At 53.9% G+C, this 19,988-nt stretch overlaps 1 protein-coding gene and 1 long non-coding RNA gene across 2 annotated transcripts; one reads left to right on the forward strand and one right to left on the reverse strand.

Annotated features, from left to right (window-relative positions):
• Nucleotides 1-4,558: 4,558 nt before the first annotated feature.
• Nucleotides 4,559-7,518, reverse strand: LOC133890192 (vegetative cell wall protein gp1-like). The gene is made up of 3 exons (XM_062330651.1): nt 7,234-7,518; nt 6,657-7,155; nt 4,559-4,624 (listed from the first exon to the last, which is right to left on the reverse strand). The coding sequence occupies exons 1-3, from the start codon at nt 7,428-7,430 to the stop codon at nt 4,559-4,561; spliced, it is 762 nt and encodes a 253-aa protein (XP_062186635.1). The 5' UTR covers nt 7,431-7,518.
• Nucleotides 7,519-11,138: 3,620 nt separating this feature from the next.
• Nucleotides 11,139-12,089, forward strand: LOC133891553 (uncharacterized). Its single transcript, XR_009904243.1, has 4 exons — nt 11,139-11,165; nt 11,258-11,649; nt 11,732-11,914; nt 12,002-12,089. It is a non-coding gene; the product is annotated as an uncharacterized LOC133891553 (long non-coding RNA).
• Nucleotides 12,090-19,988: the final 7,899 nt, after the last annotated feature.

Genomic DNA, 19,988 nt, shown 5'->3' on the forward strand with positions numbered 1-19,988 from the left:
CCCTACAACGCCATCCTCGGGCGTCCGGCGCTTGCCAAGTTTATGATGGCCGTGCATTATGCATACCTTACGGTTAAGATGCCCGGCCCCGCAGGCTCTATCTCCGTGATCGCCGACTCCGGCGGCGCCGTCTCCTGCGCTGAACAATCATACATGGCTCTGGTCTCAGCGCAGGCCGAGGTTGATGGCTCTACAGGGGGCCCGGGACCCTCTTCATCCAGACCCCGACTCGCCGCCGACACCTCTGTTCCAACGAAGGAGGTCGAGGTGGGCGAAGACGCTACCCAGGTTGTCCGTATCGGCAGCGACCTGGGCAGCAAATAGGAAAGCGCGTTCGTCGCCTTCCTCCGGGCTAACGTAGATGTATTTGCCTGGCAACCGTCCGACATGCCCAGGATCCCTAGGGAGGTGATCGAGCATCACTTGGCCGTGCGTCCGGACGCCCGCCCGGTGAAGCAGAAGGTCCGGCGGCAGGCGCCAGAGCGCCAGGAGTTTATCCGCGAGCAGGTCAGCAAGCTCCTCGACGCCGGATTCATCCGAGAAATCCTCCACCCCGACTGGCTAGCAAACCCAGTCATCGTCCCGAAGGCCAACGGCAAGCTTCGCATGTGCGTGGACTACACCGACCTTAACAAGGCTTGTCCTAAAGATCACTTCCCCTTACCTCGCATTGATCAAATTATAGATTCAACTGCGGGATGTGATCTTTTATGCTTCCTAGATGCAAACTCTGGGTATCACCAGATTCGCATGGCCGTGGGGGACGAGGAAAAAACTGCTTTTACTACCCTGGTGGGGACTTATTGCTACATGTCGATGCCTTTCGGCCTGCGCAACGCTGGATCCTCTTTCCAGTGCGCTATCCGTATCACTCTTAACTCGCAGGTTGGCCGCAACGTCGAGGCTTACATCGACGATCTCGTGGTCAAAACCCGAGACCGCGCCACCCTGCTCGAGGACCTTGCCGAGACTTTCAACAGTCTCCGCTCTACCCGCCTCAAGCTCAACCCGGAGAAATGTGTCTTCGGGGTGCCGGCGGGCAAGCTCCTTGGTTTCTTGGTCTCGGGCCGAGGGATCGAGGTCAATCCAGAGAAGATCCGGGCCATCGAGCAGATGCGACCCCCGGTTCAACTCAAGGAAGTCCAGCGCCTCGCCGGCTGCATGGCAGCCCTCGGGCGCTTCATCTCTAAGCTCGGGGAGCGAGGGCTCCCCCTCTTCAAGCTTCTGAAGAAATCCGGTCATTTTGACTGGACACCGGAGGCCGAGCAGGCCTTCCGCGACTTAAAGAAGTACCTTACTTCGCCGCCCGTGTTGGTGGCTCCTTCTCAAGGTGAGCCCCTGCTGCTCTACGTTTCGGCCACTCCTCAGGTTGTGAGCGTAGTACTGGTGGTGGAGCGCGACGAGTGTTCGGGGCCAAGTGCTGGGTCCCAGCTCCCAGAGGCCCCCGACCACTCACCTGTCCTCGCGGCTCCCCCTGGGCATGGGGTCGAGCCCAAGCACACTGCTCTTCCCAGCCAAGGAATCGAGCCCGAGTGCCCGGCCAGCCCCGACCGTACTGCCGACCCTGGAGGCTGTGGCAGCCCCGCGGGTGGGGCCGCCATCCGAGCCCGCCGGGTACAGCGACCGGTGTACTTCGTCAGCGAGGTCCTCTGGGAGGCCAAGACAAGGTATCCCCAGGCGCAGAAGCTACTCTATGCCGTGCTCATCGCCTCCCGGAAGCTGCGCCACTACTTCCAGGCGCACAAGATCTCGGTGGTTACCACTTATCCACTGGGACCCATTCTCCGGAACCGGGAAGGCACCGGGCGCGTTGTCAAATGGGCGGTTGAGCTGGCGGAGTTCGACCTACACTTCGTCTGTCGCCAGGCAATCAAAAGCCAGGCGCTCTCCGACTTCTTGGCAGAGTGGACGCCCGTCCCCTGCGTCGTCCCAGAAGAGATCTCTGCCTATCCTAGGCACGACGCGCCCGGGTACTGGGTTATGCACTTCGATGGCTCCCTCTCGCTGAAAGGCGCAGGGGCCGGAGTGGTTCTCACCTCCCCAACGGGTGAAGAGCTCCGGTACGTCATACAGTTGCAGTTCCGCGCATCCAACAACATGGCGGAGTATGAAGGTCTCATCGCCGGCCTCCGGGCTGCGGTGGGGCTCGGGATTCGTCGCCTCCTGGTCAAAGGGGACTCCCAACTGGTCGTCAACCAGGTTTCCAAGGAATACCAGTGCACGGATCCTCAAATGGCGGCGTACATGGTTGCAGTCAGAAAGCTCGAGAGACGCTTCGACGGCCTCGAATTGCGGCATATCCCTCGCCGCGACAATGCTCCGGCCGACGAGCTCTCTCGCCTGGCCTCCTCACGTGCGCGCGTCCCTGCCGGAGTCTTTGAAGAAAGACTCGCACGGCCTTCCGTCCTGCCTGCCGAACAGGATGAAGGGGAAACCTCGAACTCAATTCAGGGGACCCCGGCGGTGCCCTCAGTGGGAAGCCCCGTCAGGGCGCTGCCGTTCGGCGAGTGCGCTGTGCTCGCCGAATGTTCTCAAGATGCCTCGTGGATGTCTGACATTCGAGGGTACTTGAAAGAAAAGTTCCTACCCGAGGATGAGGCGTCTGCCAAAAGAGTTGCTCGATAGTCCAGGCGTTATGCCATGGTAGATGGGGATCTCTACCGGCGTAGCGCAGGAGGTGTCCTCCTGAAATGCATCTCTCGGGCAGAAGGCGGCGATCTTCTCGCTGAGGTCCACGAGGGCGAGTGCGGTGGCCATTCATCGTTCCGCACGTTGGTCGGGAAAGCCTTCCGGCAAGGTTTCTACTGGCCTACAGCTCTCCAGGATGCTTCCGAGCTGGTTCGGCACTGCAGGGCGTGCCAGTTCCATGCAAAGCAGATTCACCAGCCAGCTCAAGCTCTCCATACCATTCCCCTGTCATGGCCTTTCGCGGTCTGGGGTTTGGACATTCTGGGTCCATTCCCCCGAGCAGTCGGGGGCTATGCGTACCTATATGTCACTATCGACAAATTCACCAAGTGGTCGGAGGCGGTCCCAGTTATCAAGGTGACCAAAAACACGGCGCTCCAGTTTATCCGCGGCATCACTAGCCGCTTTGGCGTCCCCAATCGGATCATCACCGATAACGGCACCCAGTTCACTAGTGCCTTGTTCGGGAACTATTGCAAAGATCTCGGCATCAAGCTTTGCTTCGCTTCCGTCGCTCATCCTCGGAGTAACGGGCAGGTCGAGCGCGCCAACGCGGAGATACTGAAGGGCCTCAAAACCCGGACCTATAACGTGCTCGCTAAGCACGGGAAGGGATGGGTAGACGAGCTGCCAGCCGTGCTGTGGGCCAATCGGACTACGCCAAGCCGCGCCACCGGGGAGACTCCGTTCTTCCTCGTCTATGGCGCCGAAGCAGTCCTCCCCTCCGAGCTCACTCTGGGCTCCCCTCGAGTGCATGCATACTCCGAGGGTGAGCAGGAGCATCAAAGGCGCGACGACGTGGACTACCTGGAAGAGCGCCGGCGGCGTGCTGCTGTCCGGGCGGCTCGGTACCAGCAGAGTCTGCGGCGTTATCATCTGCGCCATGTCCGGGCCCGGTCTCTCGAGGTGGGGGACCTAGTTCTCCGACGCATCCAGTCGCGCGAAGGAATGAATAAGTTGTCCCCTGTGTGGGAAGGTCCCTTCACCGTGATCGCGGTCCCCCGGGCAGGTTCTTTCAGGTTGGCGACGGAGGAAGGACAGCCACTCCCAAATCCGTGGAACATCGAGCATCTCCGACGCTTCTACCCGTAGAAGGTCGTGCTCGCGGCTCAGGTCAGCAAGGCCGGGGGCTTCTCCCCGCCCGAGCAGTCTGAAGGCTTCGCCCCGTGGGGTAAGTCGCTGTCGCCCAACCTTGTAAATATTGCACATTAAGTATTTCAATAAGCAATCGCTATGTCAAAATACTTTTTCTGGATTCCGTATGTTTAATCTGTCTGGTGAGGAGCTCGGTTGTGCGAGAAAAAGTTCGCTCTCTCTTTTTCCCCGCTGACAAAAGAATCCCGATCGGTATGCATGCAAGCAGTCGCCGCTGACTTACGTCCGCCATGGTAGGCTGTGGTGTTCGGTGTCGTGACAGGCTCCCGGGCACTACCGAGTTTCAGGGTGCTCCGGGTAATCCCATCGCTCGAGCTGCTCGAGTAGTCCGGAGCTCGGGCCCCCGGAGCGGGCTGTCGGTGCTCGGTCTGGTCTGTCATACCCGGGCGCCACCAAACCATAGGACCTCTGGGTTATGCCTCTGCCCACTCTTGTCCGCCGGTTTGGGTGTTCGAGAGGTCTCGGGTCGAAAACAAGAGTAGTCTATAACAAGTACCGCACTGGCAGAGCGCACCAGACAAAGAAATCCTATTTCTCTTTTAAAGTCACAGACTGACGATCACAAGCAGCTCGGCCGCAAAGGCTTCAATGCCCCGGTCTTTGGTTGGCCCCAAGGGTCCTCGGGTGGTCCTACCACTTAGGCATGGGTGGTCGAGATCACCCGACCCTAGGAGCCTCGTGCACCTCCAGGCGCTCGGGCGCCCCGTTAATAGAATTAAGTTCCCGACACCTGAACTCGGAAGCACATCCCTCCCGGATCGATGGGCCGGAAGGCCGACAGCTGTCCGGTGAGTGGTTATATTCAGACAAATCTACCTTCAGTAAATTTATGTTCCCGAGTCATTCTCGGGGGCTCTCGCGCCTTAATCTGTTCGGTGAGGTGGTTTCCTCGCACGCAAAAACCCTGCCGCGTGTCTACTTTTTCCCAGAACGACAGAGCGGTTTGCAGAAAAGAGTAGCGTACTTGCGATAATGTCTGACCGAAGCCCTTCGTGGTGGTCGTGGTGTTCGGTCCGCTTTTAAGGACCCCGAGCACTACCGAGTCCTCGGGTGCCCTGGGTAATCCTATCGCTCGAGCTACTCGGGTAGTCCGGAGCTCAGGTCTCGGGGGCGGGCTGTCAGTGCTCGGTCCGGCCCGTTTTAAGCCCGGGCACCACCGGACCGCGAGGACTCTTGGTCACATTCTCGCCCGCACGCGTCTCGCTTCTACTAACTGAGTGGTCGCAAAGTGAAAAAGTGTTCATTAGGCACGGCGTGTTCCGAGCGGGATCGATCTATCTCCCGGACAAGGGAGTCTGTGTCTTCATTTCTTAACCTAGGCAATGCGGACTCGCGAGAGCTCGAGGGCTAGCTGCGCCAACGTCAGCGATAGGAACAACTTCGTTTCTCGGGGATGGGAAGGTCAGGAACGGCCCGACTGAGTACTCCCCGGGACTTCCAGGCAGAACACCAGAAGAAACATCAAACACACAGAGAAATTGGAGTTGCGAGCCCAAGGAGAAGCTGCCATTATATTCACAAGACATATACAAGGCATTTTCTAAGGGTTCACTCCTAATATTTACATCCATTGAGACGGCAAAAGAAAGACAAAGGCTATAAAAGGTCTAGTCGGCGGCGGAGGCGTCGGCTGAATCCTCTGAGTCGTCCCCGGGGGCTGGCGGCGGCGGCACCTCTCGCCTGAAGCCGGCCGCCACCACGGAGGCGGTACTCCGGACCGCTGCCCGGGCGGCCTCCTCCTCAGCCTCGACCACTCCCTCCTGCGCCGGCTCCAATGGGAAGTTCGGGTCCCTGCTTCGGTAGCAGGCCAGGACGTGCTCGGCCACGGCACGTGCCAAGCCACGTCCCTCCCAGGCGGCAAGTTCCTGGACTGCCCAAGGCAGGGTCTCGAGCCGCTCGCAGACCTGCTGCAGCCCCAACACTTGTCGTGCGGGGCCGTCGCCCTTCTTGTCGTCAACAAGCCGTCCGAGACCACCCTTGTCCATGGCCCGTCGCATCCCCCGGAGTATGTCCTCCAGCATATGCTCGAGGTTGACCCGCGAGACAAAGGCGGTCTCGAGCTTCTCCTTGGCGGCCCGCAGCTGTGCCTCGAGTCCCTGGTCCCCGGCCGGACCGGAAGAACCGCCAGCTGCGGCGGGGGCGGCAGCCTGCTTCGCCTTGGCCACCATCTCAGACAAGGCGCGTTCACGGGCGGCCAATTCCGCCTCGTGCTTCGCATTCTCCTCCGCCCTGGTAGCCACGGCGGCCACCGCAGCAGCAGCTTCGCCCTCTCGGCGACTCAGTTCGCCTTCTCGGCGACTCAGCTCATTCTCCCGCCGGGCCAGCTCATCCTCCTGCTGGGCCACCGAATCCTCCCGGGCACCGAGATCCGACGCCGATAGCTCGTTATCCACTTCCCGGATGGAGACGTCCTCCTCCCAGCGCTTGATTTCTTCTCTAATCTTCCGGAGGTCGTCTTCCCAGCGCTGGAGGTCGGCGCGCGTCTTCTCGTCCGCGCCCTCCCGGCGGGCCAGCTCGGCTTGCCGCTCCTCCGCAGCCTGCTCCCGGGCTGCGACTGCCACCTCCCTCTCCTGTGCCTGCCCCATCCTGGCAAGGGCCTCGGCAGCTTGCTGCCTCGACGCCTCAGCCAAGCGGGCGGCGTCTTCTTGTTCCCGCGCGGCTTCTGCCCGCGCGGTCTTCAGAGTTTCTCGTTCCCGCGCGGCTTCGGCGCGGATGTCTTCTAGGAGCTTCTGCTCCCACGCGGCTGCCGCACGGGCCTCCTCCTGGGCGCCCGCCAGCTGCGCCTTCTCCAGTGCCAGGCGGGCGCGCTCGGCCTCGAGCTCCTCCGCCTTGGCGTCCACCACTGCACCCAGCCGCCCAACCGCTACTTGGACGCCTTCGATGGCGGCCAGGAAAGGATCGGCGGGCTGGCCGGGCACCGGTGGGGCCCAGGCTTCTCCGCAGAGTGCCTCCAGGGGGGCCGAGCTCTCCGCAGGGCCTTGCACCGCCATCCGCCCCGGGCTCTGCCTGCCGGGGGTAGGCTCCGCCGGAGCCAAGGTCTCGGACGGCGGCCGCATTCCTGCATCGGCCGCCCTGTCCGCCGGCCCCGGCAGAACATCCGCCTCCACCGTTATCCGCCCCGGGCTCTCCGCGCCCGGGGTAGGTTCCGTCGGTGCCCTTCTCTCGGCCGCCGCCTCCGCCTCTCTCCCAGGGGCCGCCACGTCAATTGGCGCCTCCGCCGTTCCTGTGCCGGCCTCCGTCGTCGCAGCGGGCGGGCTCGGCTCTGGCCCCGGCGCCTGTTCTCTCTCCGTCGCAGCAGCGCCTACGGCCGGCCTACGGGAGACAAGTGAAAATTGTCAAAACTTAGTTCGGGCCGAAAATACCCATGAAAAAGCAAGAAAGAAGACTCACCGATACCGCCATTTGGCCGCTGGGAGCCTGATGTCCGGGTCCGGCGCCGTTGGTCCGGACTCCTCCCGCCGCCTCTTCCGCTGGGGGCTCGGCTGAGCCGCTACGCGGGCCTCAGGCGCCGTCGCACGGGCCTCGGGTGCCGCCGCACGGGTCTTGGTCTCCGCCGTGCGGGTCGCGGGCGCCGATGCAGGCCCCATCCGCACCAGGCGCGGCTCCAGCACCGGAAAGGCCGCCGCTGCCGTCGGCGACGGCGGAGAGTCCGGCACTAGGATCAAGGCCCGGGGACACTTTCCCCGGTCTCCCGGCGCCAACTCCTCAACAACTTCAGTGGCGCCCTCCTCCCTGGCACGGCGGCTGCCGCCTGCGGCGACCCCTTCGCCAGCCTGCGCCGAACTGCGAGCAACCTCATCGCCAAGTAGTTCCTCCAGCCCGGGGAGTTCGGAGGCCTCAAGACTCCGGCTTCATGGCCGGTCCACGGGCCCCTGGGCATCGAACTCCGGCAGCCCCGCCATAATGGCCACCCGGCTGGGGTTGGCGCAGAGCGCCATCTCCGGCCACGGGAGCTCCGCCCGGCTCATGTCCTCCGTTCCGGTGATCACTCGGGTCATCCCCCGTAGCTCCGCCTGCCCCAGATCCCAGCTCGCGCCAATCTGGGTCCTAGTGATGTCCTCCGGCCCGGTGTAGAACCAGCTTGGTCGGGCCCGCTCTCGTAAGGGTACCAACCGACGGCGCAGAAAGTCCACAACCACCATGACTGAGGTCAGCCCGCCCTCACGCAATTCCAGGATGCGCTCCAGCACCGGCTTCAGTCTCGCATCTTCTGGTGGCGGCGCCTCCCACGTCGATCGCCGAGGTTCCGCCGCCTTCTCTGGCAATTCGAGGCGCTCGTGGGGGTCGATGTCGACGAAGAACCAGTCCCGTCGCCATTCCTCCCACTTGCTGCGCAGCACCTGGGGAATGTAGTGGTCCCCCAGGCCTTCCCGGAGCCGAAGGTTGCAGCACCCCGCGACGTCCGCCGTGGAGTGCCCCCTCTTCTTCCCCACCGGATGAAGGACGAAGAAATGGCGAAGCAGCGTCGCCGACGGCATCACCCCCACGAACATTTCGCAGAGATACGCGAAGACCGCCAACGCCACCACAGAATTGGGGCTTAGGTGCACCAGTTGAATGCCGTACGTCTCCAGCACTTGCAGGAAGAAGGCGGAGAACGGCGGCACCAACCCCGCCGCCACGAAGGAAGTAAATAGGACGGTACGCCCAGGGACGGTCGTCGCCGGCGTCAGAGTCGCCGGCCTCACCACCACAGCACCTTCCTGACCCTCCGGTACCAGCAGCTTCCTAATCTTATCCGCCGCCTCCTCGTTCCTCAGACGAGCCTCCGGCAAGATGCTGTCCGAAGTCTTGTCCCGGCGTCCTCCTCCGACCCTCGTCATCTCGACAGGATGGAGGGTGTTTTTGGTGGTGAAGAGAGAGAGAAGGGAGAACGCTCCGGTCGCCTGGGAGTTTCCTGAGGGCTTCGGAGCACAAAGAAGACAGGAGCGCAAGTGCGAGAGAGCGTAAAAAGGGGAACGGACCGATCTATTCCCCCTTTTATAGCTCAAAATTCAAAAACTGCCGCCCAAACGGTTCGCTCGGCGAAGCGTCGCTTTGATCGACGCAACTACCAGGCGAATCTCCCGCCGATCGCGCGATGTCAGCGGCTGCCAGGCGTATTTTCCTCGATTTGCGCGGCAACCACGCGTGCCGCCCGTATGGTCATCATACCCTTCGGAAGTTGTGTGGACACGCGTCCACTCATTTTCCCGTTGGGGCGTTCTTGAGGTCTAGGTCCGCAAGGGCCACCTCTCGAAAGCTTGCCACATGGCATCCGCACCAGCCTCGGCCTCGGTCGCGACGAAGGGCCCATTCGCAGTCTCCATCCCGTCGGCTACCAACGGGCCCGGGGGCTACTGTCGGTGTATTCAGAACCAGGGGTCCCTAAGTCCCGAGACCAGGCCGGCCATCCGCCACATGTCACCACCCTGCAAGGTAAGAAGAAGCTAAGTCCCAGGAGAAGGTGCTCGGGGCCGCCGCCGCTGGTTCCCGAGCACCCGAGTTCCCCGATGATCCGCAGAGCCCAAATACCGGGAAGGAAGTGCTCGGGAGAGAGTGCTCGGGGCTGCACGTGGCAGCCCCCGAGGACTCGGTTCCCCGAAGGTCCCACCGAAGTGCTCAGGAGAGAGTGCTCGGGGCTGCACGTGGCAGCCCCCGAGGACTCGGTGTCCCGAAGGTCCCACCAAGTGCTCGGGAGAGAGTGCTCGGGGCTGCACGTGGCAGCCCCCGAGGACTCGGTGTCCCGAAGGTCCCACCAAGTGCTCGGGAGAGAGTGCTCGGGGCTGCACGTGGCAGCCCCTGAGGACTCGGTGCCCCGAAGGTCCCACCGAAGTGCTCGGGAGAGAATGCTCGGGGCTGCACGTGGCAGCCCCCGATGACTCGGTGCCCCGAAGGTCCCACCGAAGTGCCCGGGAGAGAGTGCTCGGGGTTGCACGTGGCAGCCCCTGAGGACTCGGTGCCCCGAAGGTCCCACCGAAGTGCCCGGGAGAGAGTGCTCGGGGCTGCACGTGGCAGCCCCCGAGGACTCGGTGCCCCGAAGGTCCCGACTCGGTTCCCCGAAGGTTCGCGCAATATCATTCGATGACCCGAAGGGTCCCGTTGTCAGGGTGTCATCCAGTCAAAGGCCCAATGCCGCATTTAATAGGCACGCGCGGCCTGACATCCTGACATCCTGACATTCTCAGCTGCCCACGCCCCAGTGTCAGACCCTGCCATGCACTGGCAGGGGGGGCGTGGGTCCATTAAATGCACGGGTCCCGTCCCGTTTCATCCGGGTGGCTCGGGATAACGTTGCCAGGATCGAAGCGCTCCGTCTGCCACCCTGCCATAGCAGAAGAACAAGACAGGGTGGGCACATCGGGCACCTCTGAGGCTGCTCGGTGGGCCCCTTTGATGGCACCCGGAGGCTTCCACAGCGGCTGGTGGTCGAATGCGCGCCGCATTTCTCCACCGCCCCTGTCACTTCGCCAAGATGAAATTATTACGCCTTTCTCCGTGGCACCTTGGCATTCGCATCCCCTCTTTCCCATTCAGGATATGTTGAGGTCGGCGCGCCTATAAAAGGAAAGGATGGAGAACACTAAAGAAGGGACCAAGGGAAAAGGGACAAAGGGACAAAGAGACCAGACAACCGACGATCCCCGAGGAACCAGACCGAAGACAGATCAACAGACATTCGAACCAGCTCAAGTCAAGCTAGAACACAAGAGCCTCAAGCTCTTTGTAAACAGTTCTCCCCTTAGAACCAGATACATCCTTGAAGAATTCCCTTCAAGGATAGATATAGCGCTCATACAGGAGTAGGGTGTTACGCCTCCGTGCGGCCCGAACCTGTCTAAACCCCTGTGCACCCACTTTTCTCGCATTAGGGCGAACGTCTCCCACCAGCCATCGCGTTTGTTTCCATTCCCGCTTATTTCCCAAACAAGCTTTTCCAGGATCATCCCCCCGGCCGAATCTCTAAAAAGGGGTCTCTCGGGATCCCTGCGACAGGAGTTCACTCTCCGACATATGCACTACGAGGCGCGCGTCCAGGCCATGATCAAATTTCACGCGGAACACCTTGGAGCGAAGGTGACAAAAAAAGACGCTACGACCATATCTCTGACCCGGGAGCAGTACCTGCAGGTAAAGTACATTAAAGCTTATTATTCCTTAGATTACTAACACTTAATTTCTTCTTCTTATATATCATGTACTTGATTATTTAGGTGCCTCCGGGGTGGTGCGCAGGAGACCTTCCGTGCTGGACGGTGATCGTGGAGAAGTGGTGCGCTCCCGAGTGGGAGGAGAGTCACCATCAAGGCAACCTGAGCCTGACTAGTTTCGCGGCTAGATGGGTATGCAATAGCATCTGTTGTTCCCAAGCTCAGTTCTCCTTAATTTTTGTGCGGGCGTCCCCTTTATGAATGTTATTGCTTTTCTGTTGCAGTCGGCAAAAAATGATGGTCAGCCTCTCTCCCAGTTCAAGGCTTATGCTTTGGCCCATAAGTCAAAGGCGATGCACGGGGTTGCATATGACCCGAATGACCCGGCCTCAGCGTACAGCAACGAGAACGTCAAGGCTCGCCTGGATGGATACACATCGATGGCAAAGGAGGTCCACGGCCCAGACTTTGATCCGAGCGAGCATGATCTTGATGGGGAAGTGGTTATGAGGGCGGGAGGAGGCAAGAAACATGGCCGGTTCTGGATTGGCGACGGTACACTCGATACGGCCACCACTCCCTCTCTCTCTCTCAGCTTAGAGCTCAGAGCATGAGCTCAGGTCCGGGTATACGTCCTCGCCCAGAGCCTACACGGATTGCGATGAACGAAATCCAGGTTAGTTCTATTTCATTCATCCTCCACGATCTTTACATGCTTTGCATTGGAACGATGATGAGATTGCGATGACATACTGTAGGCCCAGCTGGATGAAGAAAGGAGGCTCCGGCACGAATTAGAGAGATCGTTCGAGGAGAGGATGGCGGTAGAACGATCCCAGTGGTATGCGATGATGACACCCCTTTATGCTGCAATGGGCCAAACTCCGCCACCGATGCCAACCCCTTCTCGTCCACTTGCTCCACAGGCTCCACACACTCCTGTGAGTTAGTTTATAACCTTGTAATCACCATTATTGCCATTCCTACAACCATAGAGTGTTGTGCTAACTATCTCCTCCTTTGTGCAGTATCCATCAGAGGGATCGAATACGCCTGGAGCTGGAGGTTCGCACATTTGTACTCCACCTCACTTTGGTTTGTTCTCCTCACTTTGAAAACTTACTTTTGTAACTCCATATCCATACTTAGCATTTCTGTTTACTTTCAAATGCATACTTCTTACTTAGTGTTTTTGCTCCTTGATTGATGCAGGTTAAGGTGGTAATCAAGTGTGGAGTTTGTTACAGCCTGCAACATTTTCTTTTTGTTTGGACTATATTTTGCTATCTTGTCGCGACAATTTGTGATGTTTGTGTCACTTGCGATGTTTATGCGACGGTTTATGTGATGTTTATGCAACGGTTTATGTGATGTTTATGCGACGGTTTATGTGATGTTTATGCGACGGTTTATGTGATGTTTATGTGAATGTGGTAATCTGTGAGACATATATAAATTGTTTTGAATTGCAGCGACAGTTTTGAATCTGGTATGGATCAATTGGCCGTCTGGTATAGAACAGTTTGCCGAGTGTTACACTCGGCAAACCAGGATATGCCGAGTGTTACACTCGACAAACGTGACACGTGTCGCAAGGCTGTTTAATCTGGCATTTTGGATGCCAGTTTGCCGAGTGTATACACTCGGCAAAGAGTGCTATCTCGGCGCTATTCTGTACTCACTTTGCCGAGTACCCTCCAATACACTCGGCAAACGTGATGTGATTTGCCGAGTGTATTCCACGGACACTCGGCAAAGTCGCGAGCGCCACGTGTCCTCGGGTTTGCCGAGTGTATACATTAGACACTCGGCAAAGAGGCTGTTAAGGCCCTGGCGCCGTTAGGTCACTTTTTTTGGCCGAGTGTCGTATTTGGCTCTCGGCAAATATGTTTGCCGAGTGCTCGTCATAAAACACTCGGCAAACAGCTGTTTGCCGGCACTGTGTATGCCGACAGTGTTATGCCGAGTGTTACACTCGGCAAACACTTTGCCGAGTGTTTTTAGCGCTTTGTCGTGTGCCCTGGGCACACGGCAAAGTATCAAAATCCGGTAGTGTCTGATGAAGCTGTCGAAGAACCATATTGATGTTTGGGTGAATGATGAAAATAATGATGACCATAGTTGGCATTTTACCAGCTTTTACGGTGATCCACGCCGGCAACACCGCAAAGATTCTTGGCACTTGATGAAATTTCTACGGCACACATCCTCTCTTCCAAGGATTTGTGCCGATGATTTTAGTGAAATCTTGTGTGACTCTGAGCAAATTGGGGCAAAAATACAAAAATAGACAACATACGTCGGCGTATTTACCAAAATAGATAACAGATCAACGTATTTGCAAATCTAGCACCTGTATTCGATACTCAAAATCCGAAAACCCGATTTTGGTACCTCAAATAACGAAAACGGGCCGGCCCCACTGTTTTCGGCTACTGAGGTGCAGAATACAATATTGTTCACCGTATTCGGCACCTCAATTGCCGAAATCTCTGTGTATTCGGCAACTGAGCTACCGAATACGGTGAATCCGGCAGCTCAGTTGCTGAATACGCCCTCTGCTGTCCGCAAAGCCAGAGGTGTATTCGGCACCTCAGTTGTCGAAAAGGTAGGGCGGTCCGTTTTCGGTGTTTGAGGTACCGAAATCGGGTTTTCGTATTCTGAGTGCTTAATACAGGTGCTAGATTTGCAAATACGCTAATCTGTTGTCTATTTTGGCAAATACGTCAGCATATGTCGTCTATTTTTGCATTTTGGCCGGGAAATGAAGGAGAAGAATGGAAGATGGAAGGATTTCGAGACACAGTGCAATACTGCGGCTTCATGGATCTGGGCTTCGCTGGTTTACCATACACCTGGGATAATCGGCAGGAAGGCACTGATAATATAAAAGTGTGCCTTGATAGAGTGCTTGAAGATGAGAAGCTGATCGCCATGTTTGGAGGTACAAGGGTGACCCACGTTCAAACTACCGCCTCTGACCACTGTGCGCTCCTCATCAATCTGAAAGACACCTTGTCCACAGGTGGTCGGCAGGGGGATCATCCGTTCCGGTACGAAAACATGTGGCGGTGACACGAGAACTATGAGAAGGTGGTTGCTGACAATTGGTCCTCGGATCTAGCAAGCTTAGAAGGCCTTCAAAATAGTTTGTCAGACATTAAGACATCCCTGCAAGCCTGGGATCGTGATCAATTTGGATCCGTGAAAAAGGAACTGAAACGCTTACGCAAGAGGCTGGACTAGATCCGACGCTATACACTTCACTCTGGACCCTCCCGAGAAGAAAGAGAAGTGATGCGTCGTATTGCTGAGATGCTAGCCCGGCAAGAGGCTATGGAGCGCCAGCACTCAAGGAGTGGCTTCAAGAAGGGGAACGGAAAATGAGTTTTTTCCAAGCTAAGGCCAAGGAACGAAATCATCATAATAAGATCACATCTCTAAAGAAAATTGACGGTACCTTCTGTATAGAGCAAGATAAATTGGAAGCTTTGGCTACTAACTTTTATGTGAATTTATTTACAGCCCAGGAGAACACCCTTCCGGATTTGGTGACTCAGTTTGTCCCACCAAAGGTGACAGCGGCCATGAACAATGTTCTTTGCGCCCCATTCTTGCCGGAGGAGATTGAAAAGGCTCTTTTTATGATGGGACCAAACAAGTCTCCAGGACCGGATGGTTTTATAGCGGGTTTCTACCAGAGGCAATGGAACCTTAATTATCAAAGATGATGTATGTGCAGCTGTGCTTGACTTCCTAAATGGAGGCGATATGCCCCTGATGGTCAACAATATGGTACTTGTCCTCATTCCAAAGGTGAAGAACCTGCAAAAAATGTCTCAGTTCAAGCCAATCTCCCTTTGCAATGTCTTGTATAAGTTATGCTCGAAGGTTCTTGCAAATAGACTGAGAATGATCCTTGATGATATTATATCAGAAGAACAAAGTGCCTTTGTGCCTGGACGACTGATAACGGATAATGTCCTAGTGGGATATGAGAGTATTCATTACCTCAAGAGGAAGAAGGGTAAATCTGGGGCGTGTGCCATTAAACTGGATATGACTAAGGCGTATGATAGGGTTGAATGGGCCTATCTACGTAATGTGATGCTGAAACTGGGCTTTGATCAAAGGTGGGTTCAGTTAGTGATGAGATGTGTCGAAACGGTGTCCTTCTCGGTGCGGGTTAATGGAACTTTCTCCGAGATTTTTACTCCAACGAGGGGGATACGTCAAGGTGATCCCATTAGTCCTTATATATTTCTGCTTTGTGCTGAGGGTTTGTCATGCCTGCTAAAATTCTCAAGGCCGCAATACTTAGCTAAAGGTATCCGAGGTTGTGTGCATGCTCCTTGGATCTCCCATCTCTTGTTTGCGGATGACTGCCTCCTTTTCACTCAAGCTAGCATCGAGGGGCACCCGACTGGTTGAGTTTCTTCAGCGATATCAGAATCACTACGTGAAAAATAGACAAAGAAGACATGAATTAATGACGGGTCATTATACAACTCGTCACTTATATAGTGAAGGACCGGAACAGTGACTAGAGGGGTGAATAGGAGCCCTTAAAAATTCTTAATCAAGTAATAAGGCATATGTCCAATTCGAACCCAACCCTCCACAAGAACTAAACACAACTGAGAGCAACACAAAGCACAACAGAAACAACACGAAAGTGCGCTCACAATGAACAACAAAAGTTCTCCGACCAGTACCGATAAACAGTACTCCGATCGGTACTGATGAATAGTAACTCCGACCAGATGAACAATGCTCCGAGCAGTACTGATTAATAGTAACTCCGACTAGCAGGAAGGTCCGAAAAAGATTTGGTTGCAAACTAAACACTGTTCATGGATGTTCTGGATAGGAACCGGAAGTTACGAACTGATTGCAGTACTAAAAACTGCATCTCAGAACACAAGATCCAAACAAGAAATCCAATTAACGTGGTCCAAATCCAACAAAATTTTAGCCATAGCTTCTCACGAACACTGTGAGTCTTTATCCAAAAGATCTCCTCAAAGAGATCAAAATTTCCATATCTATTTTGTGGATTTGACCAAAAACAAGTGGAGAGAAAAATGTTTAGAAAAAGGACTTCAAGTTGCTCATGTGAGGGAGATTATATGGGATCACCCTAGATATTCTCACACAAGTCCTAGCAACCTTTTGACCCAACAAAATCACTTGAAATCGCTATCACAAGTGAGGAGTGAAAAATCAACTAAACCTTCAAGAACAAGAGATAAACAGGAGGGAGATCAAAAGCATCACAAGTTTGCTAAGCAACTGATGAATAGAAATATGAACTTAGCAAAATTCATAGATACATGGCTTGGAAGCCGTCCTTCATCCTCTCACCCTTGATGAGATAAAGTTCAGAGCTATAAACTCTAACTACTCTCTCTTGAAATCCTAACTAAGCCTAAGAAAATATCCAAAAGAAGATAGGTCCTGGAGAGGTGTTGACGTGCTCTGGTTATCCTTAGAGCCCTCTTTGCACCAGTATATATATATATATAGGCAAATGGACAATTCTCAATATGCCTCTAAAGACTAGTACACAGATATTATCCCCAAAGGGAAAAATAGTCCAATTATTTTGTTGTCCATCGGATGGACCCGACGCCTTCACCACTCTGCTTCGTCTCCAAGCAAGCTTTGTGATGGTGTCACGCATCCTCCGCCCCTAGTTTTGAGGAAAAACCGGCAAAACCACCTTGCATGCTTCTCCAAGCATGACTCCTCAATGTCGATGCGTGTCCGACCTCCGCCATGACCTTTGACGCCTTCAAGCCTTCACGCTCCCGCCATTGGGCCACCTCTCAACTTGACATCGCCTTTCCGCTTTGACTTGGTCGACGCCATCTTCATCACCTTCTCTTCCCACCATGTTTTCTTGCGCCCTCCATGTGAGCGATGCAGATCGCCCATGGCTCCACCCAGCCTAGCATGGTCTGTCGGCACCAAGCCTATACTTGCCCTTCACCGCCTTGCCGTCGACCGCCATGTCGCATCCATACACCTACACATCATGAGCCTAGAAACATGTATCTCCGCCATCCTCTTTTTTCACCCCCGGTTAGCCATAAACATAATCAAACACAATTAAAACATGCTATGCAAACTGAAGGCTCCAAATCAACAATTACATCAATCACTCATTATCAAAACCACAAATCTCCCTTGTGTTCTCAATCTCCCCCTTGATGAGTGCATTGACAACACTAAAACACAAAGATATCAATTTGATAATAAAAAAAGAAAAGAAATTCATCTAAGTGACCAAAAGCCAAAGAAAAGCAAACAGAAGGTCACTTAAATGAGCAAAACAAGAAAAGCTGGAGAAAAGCAAAGAAGAATTTCTTGATTCCCAAAGAATTAGGCAATGACTCAACACAACCGAGAATTCATATGGCCCTAAAGAATTGGGTAAAAGCTTAACGCGGCCATAGAATTTCAAAACTCACAAAAAGCATCAGTTTCCAAGATAGTTCATATATAACTGCAACCGTGCAAAATGAGTACAAGCTCCCCCTCAATTTTGAGGATCACATTGGCTCAATTTAATGCACACTCCCCTTTTCTTGTTCATCTTCTCACTGTTTCCCCCTTTTTGACCATCTCTCCCTTACTATGCAATCTCTCCCCTCTCCCCCTTTCTTCACTCTGCCCCTATTTTTGTAAACTCTCCCCCTTTTTGGCAATGCAAACATCAAGCTCACAAGTAAGCATGCCATGAAATGGGGGTGCATATGAGGTGCAAGCCTACAAAACTTCACATATAGATTACAAAGCACTTGAATGGACTAGACATGTCAAAGCATTACGAGGAGTAAACAATATAGATGAAAGGCGCACAAAGTCTCAAAGTGATACTATGTCACAAGCACCGGGAGCAAAAGCAAGTTTTGATCATGTCTTTCAAATTTCAAAAGATGTCACCACAGAAGCATCCACAATTACATGATCAGTACAAGGATTAAGAAAAACTAGTGTATGTCAAGCTCAAACCAGTCAACTAAGTTCTACCCGACAGGCTTTGCAAACACCCACATATCGATCCAAGCCTTAGTTTGACAAGGTGAAATAAAACATACTTAGCACATTTTAACTAGTACAAATTGCCTTTTTTTCATTCTTTGATAAAATACTTTGGCCAATCTATAGATCCCAGTCAAGCACATACGAGCGAGCACTGCTCGGAGGAGCTGCTCGACCATCCAGCGACTACTCACGAGCCACCTACGACCGCACACAGGATATCCACGAGCACATACAGGTCACACACGACCATGTACAAGACATCCATGACCATTGTCAAAGAACACCGGAGACTATAGACGAGTACATGCGACCATTCACATGAACATGCTGTGCTGAGCACTACTGACCACAGACTAGTACACGGTGGACACAGAGATTTTTCTCAGATCAATTTTAGCCATCATGAATTTTTCTCAATGCTTGATCATTCATTTAGATTGACTTAACATGTGATTCCAAATATGCAAAATTTCACAAGACCAAAGCAAGTTGTGCATTTGCAACACAAAAGAGCATAAGCTTTCCCAAGGGTTAATCATGGGCTAAACATTTACAAAGATAAAGAACATAGTGCAATGTTCCCCAATCCGTTGAGCTGAACAAGGAGGGCTAGCACAAGCTTTTCACAGAAGTAGCCCTAATTCAAGCACTAATCCAGTTAAAGCAAACACTCAAGGGTGACAAGTGATTAAGTTCAATATTCATATTTCAGATTCATCCTTAGAAAAGGCAAGTTTACTCAACAGATTTTCTAGCATATCTAAAAAAGAGCCTAAGCTTGCACAAATTGGTATAAATCCACTACACTTAGCACAAATTCATAACTAATACCAGCAAGTGCTATGAACATATAAGAGAAACTCGCTAAAATGCATTTTGCACATGATGAGCAAATGATACATGATGAGATGCAATGCATAAACAAAGTATCTCATAAGGTGTACATAAAAGAGCAAAGGAAAACAAAAATGTACACAATATTACAAGAGAACCAAAAACTCTCCAACTCAGAAAGGAAAGCACACACCAAGTTCCCCTTGCAAGTGAGCAAAGGTGGATTGATCAAGCGGTTTGGTGAATATATCTCCAAGTTGATTATGGGTATCCACATAACAAAGATCAATATCACCCTTTTCATAGTGGTCTCTCAAGAAATGGAACCTCACATCTATGTGTTTTGTCTTTGAGTAAAGCATGGGGTTTTTTTTGGCAACGCATATAGCATTGGTGCTGTCACATAAAAGTGGCACGCTCTGAAAGCTCAACCCAAAATCCTTTAAAGTAGCAATCATCCACAATAGCTGGGAGCAACAACTAGCAGCTGCTACATATTCAGCTTCACTGGTGGATTGGGCCACACTGGATTGCTTGCAGGAAGACCAACACACAAGAGAAGATCCAAGGAACTGACATGTTCCAGAAGTGGACTAGCGATCAATACAACATCCAGCAAAATCCGCATCAGAGTAACCGCGAAGTGTGAGTGTCGCTGATGCAGAGTACCACAGACCATGCTCGGGAGTAAAGCGGAGATATCTCATAATCTGCTTGACTGCATGGCGATGTGAGGTTCTCAGAGAAGCTTGAAAACGAGTGCACAGACACACGACGAATTGTATGTCCGGCCTCGTAGCAGTCGGGTACAAAAGGGAGCCAATCATGCTCTGGTACTCCTTTTGATCCACTGCTTCTCCATTTTCATCCGCATCCAGAGCTACCGACACAGGCATGGGAGTTGACATGGGTTTGGCATCCGTCATGTCAAACTTCCGGAGCACATATTTGGTGTTTTACAAAGGTACCTTCCTTGGTTTATTTGATTTGAAGTCCAAGGAAGAAATTCAGCTCACCCATCATGGACATTTCAAATTCTCTACTCATAGACTCTTGACCGTGTAGTTTGTTCATGCAAACCACCAATCATTTGTTGTGAGGGGTGTCGGCACTGAATGTGCCAAGGGGCTT

This window comes from Phragmites australis, chromosome 14 (assembly GCF_958298935.1).
Source record: "Phragmites australis chromosome 14, lpPhrAust1.1, whole genome shotgun sequence".
Taxonomy (NCBI): Eukaryota; Viridiplantae; Streptophyta; class Magnoliopsida; order Poales; family Poaceae; genus Phragmites; species Phragmites australis.

Excerpts from the sequence above, each read along its gene's own strand:
- LOC133890192 (XM_062330651.1), bottom strand. The coding sequence starts at position 7,430 with ATGGGGCCTGCATCGGCGCCCGCGACCCGCACGGCGGAGACCAAGACC. Across the intron at positions 7,156-7,233 it reads GCGGCCAAATGGCGGTATCG|GCCGGCCGTAGGCGCTGCTG; the intron begins GTGAGTCTTCTT and ends TGTCTCCCGTAG. Across the intron at positions 4,625-6,656 it reads CCAAGGCGGAGGAGCTCGAG|CTGTCGGCCTTCCGGCCCAT; the intron begins GCCGAGCGCGCC and ends CTCACCGGACAG.